Source organism: Galeopterus variegatus, unplaced genomic scaffold (genome assembly GCF_000696425.1).
Source record: "Galeopterus variegatus unplaced genomic scaffold, G_variegatus-3.0.2 Scaffold6, whole genome shotgun sequence".
Taxonomy (NCBI): Eukaryota; Metazoa; Chordata; class Mammalia; order Dermoptera; family Cynocephalidae; genus Galeopterus; species Galeopterus variegatus.
Window position 1 is genome coordinate 202,711 of NW_007726117.1, and position 6,626 is coordinate 209,336.

Genomic DNA, 6,626 nt, shown 5'->3' on the forward strand with positions numbered 1-6,626 from the left:
TTGACTTGGTGTTGTCAGCACCACGCCCAGCCAGTGAGCGAACCGGCCATCCCTATATGGGATCCGAACCCGGGGCCTTGGTGTTATCAGCACCGCACTCTCCCGAGTGAGCCACCGGGCCGGCCCCCCATCCATTTCTTAAAAGTAAATTTTGGGGGCTGGCCTGGTGGCACACTCGGTAGAGTGCAGCGCTTGGGAGCGCAGCGGCACTCCCTCCGAGGATTCGGATCCCACATAGAGACCAGTCCGCTCACTGGTTGAGCGCGGTGCGGGTGCGACACCGAGGGTTGCGATCCCGTTACTGGTCACGAAAAAAGACAAAAAGGAAAAAAAAAGTAAATTTTGGAATACTGTTCTATAGTCACACATAGTAGAGCTGCAATAATAGTAACCACCATTTATTTACTGAGCTTTTATGTATGTCTGGTATAATAACAAGGACAGTACTTGCAGTTTTCATTTAATCTTTACTGTGGCCCTAGTACCTTACGTATGGAGAAATTCAGGCTCATGGAGGTTAAATAACTTGGTCAAAGTCATATAGCTAATAAGTGACAGAGCAGGGACAGTCTTTTTGACTCCCACCATAGAAATTTTCTGCATTGAAAGTGCCTACTAAATATTAAACTTTGAAGAGGTGAATATCTAAGGCAAAGGTGCCTACAACCATATTTGTGGTGATTAATTACTAATGGGTCACTCAGAATATGTATTCAAACCCAAAAGCTATTTTATATTTATTGCAACATTATCAATTTTTTCAAAAAGGTAAATAATGAATTATAAGGTTATTGTCTATATGGAAAGAAAAAAATAAGTCTATAACGGCCAATTCTAATGTAAATATTGGTATACTGCGGCCATAACTTCATTGCAGCCTACAGAATATTTAGTTAATATTGAGTACAGTCAAACTGGTAATTGCATGGCAGATCTATTTATATTGACTTGTCTATTTGTGTATCAAGAATGAATATATCTGGGTTATATGATCTTCATGTGGAAATACTTTAACATTCAATGCCAGTTTTTCAGTGAAGCTTGTATTTAATCCTTTAAAAGGAGGTGAGATATCAAAGTGAATTTTTTGGGGGTGGGGGGTGTCTGTTTTACTCCAGTAGCTTAAGTTAAGGCAGGATGAAACACAATCATACTGCTGGACACTAGCTCAGCTTCCTCTCTCTCTCCAGGGCCCTCTTTCCCTCTCACCTCTGGCACAAAAAACAAACAAACAAACAAACAAAAAACCCAGAAAGAAAAAGAAAACATAACCCCCAGAAAACAGGCTTCTCAAAAATAATTCTTTTCTCTGTTTTTTAAAACTTAGGAACAAGTTCCAGTTCCAGTCTATCATCCAACACCTAGCCAAACTCGGCTAGCAACTCAGCTGACTGAAGAGGAACAAATTAGGATAGCTCAAAGAATAGGCCTTATACAGCATCTGCCTAAAGGAGTTTATGACCCTGGAAGAGATGGATCAGAAAAAAAGATCCGGGAGTAAGTTTTAATAAATTTATACATTTCAGAGGTCTATTTTCAGAGACTTGCTTTTGAAAAATTTGCTTTTTCTCCTGCATTTTGGAAGTCAGACATTTAATATATTGGAACACCTTAGTTAATACAAGAGAATATTGTAGTAGTCAAGAAGAATTTTCATATAAAAATAACTAAGAAATGGTGGTATGAATTCTCACCATTGTGTATATGCTGTTTGCACATATAGATGACAGTTGATGGTAGTTAAAATCATCCACCTATGTGAATGTGTGAACTAGGACCAACATTGCTGGTGGCCTTGTCAACTGGTTATTTGAAAGCGATTTAGCAATATCTGAAGGGACCTGTACATTTTGAGACAAGGTCCAAATCCTTTGAGAGAAAAGTCATAGGAATCCATCCCAAAACATATACCTCACTTCCCCCACTAGAGCTTCATGCACAAAATATTCACCATAGTTTTACTTAGTGGAAAAAAAAAAATGCAAGCTGCATAATTGTCCAATAAGAAGAGGTGTATAGTTAAGTAAATTGTGATACAGGAATACTTTAGTAGGTTATGTAGCCAGTAAAATTGTTTGCCAGGGTTTTTAGTGATATGAAAAAAATCTTATATCTAACTTATGAAATAATTTTGTTAAGCATGAGGAGTTGAAGATAAAATTTCACTTGTGGGGAATTTTTGTTTCTAGGGCTCATGATTGTGATAATCTGTAATGAGGACAGCCATTCTCCTTTTAAGTTGAGAATGGCCTCGCCAAAACAATCTACTTTAAGGGCCAGCCTGTGGCTCACTCGGGAGAGTGCGGTGCTGATAACACCAAGGCCACAGGTTCGGATCCTATATAGGGATGGCTGGTTGGCTCACTAGCTGAGCATGGTGTTGACAACACCAAGCCAAGGGTTGAGATGTTTAAATTGTGTGTGTTGAAGATTAGGAAAAAGATAGTGGTTATTTTTTCCTAAATAACTTTCTTCTCCACCCCACCCCACCTCCCACTCTTTTCTGAAGTTGCTGGCATTTGGGTCAAGGTTTTATTAAAGCTACATTTTATAACACTGGCACAAAAAAAAAAAAGTAGTTTTAAGCTTGTTTGCACAGTTCTTTTTTTTCCATTGGAAATGGAATTCATTGCCTTAGGTCTTTTTAAATAGTGTATTATTATCGTTGGGGCTGGCTCTATGCTTGAAAACCAGTTTATTTATAACCTGTTATAAGTGCTATATTCTGTTTGCAGTTAGGAAATGCAGAATTCAAAGTGATCTCCTAGCTTGTAAGCAAACTGAGATGCACTATCCCTTTTCTATAAAAAATGAGTTAATGTGTCAAGAAACCAACTCTAGTAAAGTGAGGTTTAATATTTCCCTTTCCTATGTGTTTTATCTAATTATTTTGGTTGTTAATATGGTGATAAATAAAAGTCAAGGTAAATTTAAATATTAAGATTTCTGATTTATTGAGCTTGAATTATGTCACCATACTTCCACTTATGTAAAAATGAACGTGGCACCATGGTGAAACTTAACGAGAAGTAGTTTCTCAGTTGTAAAAATTTTGATTTATTCTCTTTCGTGTGACCTCCTTCCCTGTTGTCTTGAACCATAGCAAAAGGATACTGCATCTCTCATTACTGTAGTGTTGAGGGTATTGAAATTATATAAAAACACATCTCAGTCTCTGTTTCTTGGAAAGGTATCTGTTAAGTCCTGCTAGCTGACTTATAAGACTAAGCAGGAAAAATAAAGATAAATGTGTTTCATGTTTTGCACACAAATGCAGGATTTGTATAATCACATGACTTCATAGTTGTGATTTCAAAAAAGAAGGAATTTCTCCTTTATCTTTTCTTGCAGTTAATGTAAGAATACTCTAAATCTCTAAGCTTCTGAAGTGTTAGAGGTAGAGATGGTCTAGTAAAGGTGTAGTAGTAATGTTTTATCCACTTAGCATGTGTTTATTTTTCCTTATGTACTACTCAAAGGTGACTTATTTGTTCAGCTCAGTGATATTCCATCTAAAAATCATTCATTAGCAAAAGGAGAAGCAATCTCAACGTAACAAAGAAATCAGAAGTGTTTCTTATTATTTCGTGTTGAGTTGAATATTTGACCCTAACACTTTTCTACATACAAAATACAAGTATCTTGAAGGTTCTTCATAATTGCATACAAGTATCTTAAAGGTTCTTCATAATTGCACTATAGAGGAATTTAGTATGTCATAAGTACTTTTTAAAGATTTGGCATTCAACTGTAATATCTATATGTTGGTTAATTTTCTTATGAGCCCCATGATGGAAAAACTTAAAGATGAATTTGAGAAAAATTGAAACAAATTAGCTTATCAGGTTCTGTTAAATTGTTACATGTATCTTGCTTAAATTTATTTCATTAATTTGTATTCACCCAATTACATAAAGCAAATTTGGAGGAAACAGCTGAAGTTGTGCAATATTTTCAATGATAATTTTTTTTATTCTTGTGTTTTCTACTTAAACATGATGGCTATGTCGTCAAATATTACAGTCAGACTTTCTTTCTAGATTGTTAAAATTAGCAAATGAACTTTTTAAAAATCATCTTCCACGTTGCAGTTAGTCTTTCTTTATTACAAGGCTTCTTTCACAGAAGTTTGGCACTAATATTGAAGAAACCAGTATTGAGCAGAATGCTTCCTTTTTAGGCACTTTGTATTCTTTAACTTTGTTCTCCACATACCATGTTAAGAATTATCAATTTTGGCTTCTACTGAGTTGTTAAATAAGGTTATAATACAGCTGTGAAGGGCTAAAGTTAGAATTGATTACATAAGGGCCGGCCCGGTGGCACACTGGAGAGTGCGCCGCCTGGGAGTGCGGCGGTGCTCCCGCCGAGGGTTCGGATCCCATGTGGAGACCGGTTCCTGCTCACTGGTTGAGCGCAGTGTGGGCGCAACACCGAGGGTTGCGATCCTGTTGCCGGTCAGTAAAAAAGATAAAAAGGAAAAAAAAAAAAGAATTGATTACATAAGAATATTCCTTAAGATATCTAATCCTTTAAAACAGTCATGTATAAATTAATGCATTACTTTAAAATTACTTTTAAATCTCTAGATACTAGGCATATATACTTTTGGGAAGTATTTTTGTTGCTTGACATTTAATATTACCTAATCATATACTTAGAAGCTTGACAGCTTCTAAGTGTCTAAAGCGAAATAATAGGCGCACCCTATTTAGATATGGGCAAGAAGTGTTCAAGCTTGGGTGTGTGATTTGAAATGTCTGAACAGCCTGAACAGGAAAAAACAGAAGAATCTTATCCTGTTAAATACAAAACCCAACAAGATGAAATATTTTCAGATATTCGTACTTTACTTGACCTAAACTTTTTAAATTCTGTGAGTGTTCTTTATAGGGAATCTCTTAAATCAGCATTAGAAGACTTGCCCCCTACTATCAATGTCTACCCTGTGGTGTAAAACAGTATGATTTTATAGAACAACGAACATTGAGGTGACAGATTCTCTGCATACAAAGCTCCTTCATAAGGAAGCATGCATTTTTAAAAAGGAGCAACACTTAATAAAGTAGTCAAAAACAAAGTTGCCTGTGGTCCTGAGACTGAAAGTAGTAAACAGGCAAAAAGATAAGTTTTTTTATTTTTTTATTTTTTATTTATTTTTTTATTTTTTTAAAGATGACCGGTAAGGGGATCTTAACCCTTGACTTGGTGTTGTCAGCACCATGCTCACCCAGTGAGCTAACCGGCCATCCCTATGTGGGATCCGAACCCTTGGCCTTGGTGTTATCAGCACCACACTCTCCCGAGTGAGCCACAGGGCCGATAAGTTTTTTTAGCATAATTCAGAAATGTAGACCGTTTGGTGGTAACTCTATGTACAGAACTAATGGGTAGCAATCATTTCTCACAGTCAACTGATTACATTTGCATGAAAATGCATCTTAGCTGATGTAATAACCTCTTGGCACTGAGAAGTTGAAAAAGGTAACTAAGGGCTTGCCCTAAGATGGTTTTGTACATGCTAGTACTTTGAATGCCTGTGAGAAGATTTGGTTGGCTATGCAAAAAAAAAAAAAAAAGAAGCCCAGCTTCTCTCTGGTGGGGCACCATGGTAGCTAATCCAGTCTCTTAAGAAAGCAAGTTTTAGGCATTGTGTGAATTGGGAAGCCTGGACTGTGCTATCAGGAAGATATTGAGATTGGCTTCCATCATTATCCATGCAAGACGTACAGGAATAGGCTACATTCTGCCAATTCCAGAATTAGAGCCAATCCTTAGCTTTGAAACAGTGTAGAATGGGCCGATCCCGTGGCACGCACTCGGGAGAGTGCAGCGCTGGGAGCGCAGCAGTGCTCCCGCCGCGGGTTCGGATCCTATATAGGGATGGCGGGTGCGCTCACTGGCTGAGTGCGGTGCGGGCAACACCACGCCAAGGGTTGCAATCCCCTTACCAGTCACAAAAAGGACAAAAAAAAAAAAAGAAAAAGAAACAGTGCAGAATAATGATCCTCTATCCACGAGGGTAGCTGCACTCTGCAAGCAGATTATAAATAGCTATAATTTTACAGGGGTGCAGAGTGAGGAGACAGGAAGTTGTTTTCCACAAACCAGTCCTCGTGATCCTTGCTTACACTTATAATTACTATTTGGTATTATCTTGACATGAAGAAGAATAATTCATAGGCATTCTGTGTGGTTGTGAGACAGGTGCTACTTACTCTAGTAAGGCATTTTCAGATGGGCCATTGTTGCAAGTACTGCTCTCTGGACTCTTAAACTTTGAGTTAATGGTTTTGAAGCTACCTTTGAAGTAAGAAAGGCTGCTCATGTGTATAGATTTTGATAATTGGGTTTCTGATGTCCTGTGAAGAGCAAAGAACATGAAATGCCAACTCACACTGAGTCTTAGTGCCTGATTGTCATATGCTAAGGCATATGGAAAGCATTCTCTTTTTTTCCCTAAGTCTAGTAGTTGATGAAAAGAAGATAGAGTATTTTTATTGGCAATTGAGACAAACCCAAAACAATTGGTACTAGAGGCTAACTTCCGTGTTCAGCCCTATATAATCTATTATTTTACACAGCAGCTAAAATAAGTGACTAAATTGGATGATGTCATTCCCCTT

At 37.5% G+C, this 6,626-nt stretch overlaps 1 protein-coding gene and 1 long non-coding RNA gene across 2 annotated transcripts in view; both read left to right on the forward strand.

The window, feature by feature from the left end:
• Nucleotides 1–1,501, forward strand: part of RNF11 (ring finger protein 11) — a 46,335-nt gene extending 44,834 nt beyond the window's left edge. The window contains exon 2 of the mRNA XM_008580237.1: nucleotides 1,328–1,501. Within this exon, the coding sequence (XP_008578459.1) occupies nucleotides 1,328–1,501 (174 nt within the window). The remainder of the gene's footprint in view (nucleotides 1–1,327) is intronic.
• Nucleotides 1,502–2,413: 912 nt separating this feature from the next.
• LOC103592839 lies at nucleotides 2,414–3,936 on the forward strand. Its single transcript, XR_550693.1, has 2 exons — nucleotides 2,414–3,648; nucleotides 3,681–3,936. It is a non-coding gene; the product is annotated as an uncharacterized LOC103592839 (long non-coding RNA).
• The last annotated feature ends 2,690 nt before the right edge of the window (nucleotides 3,937–6,626 follow it).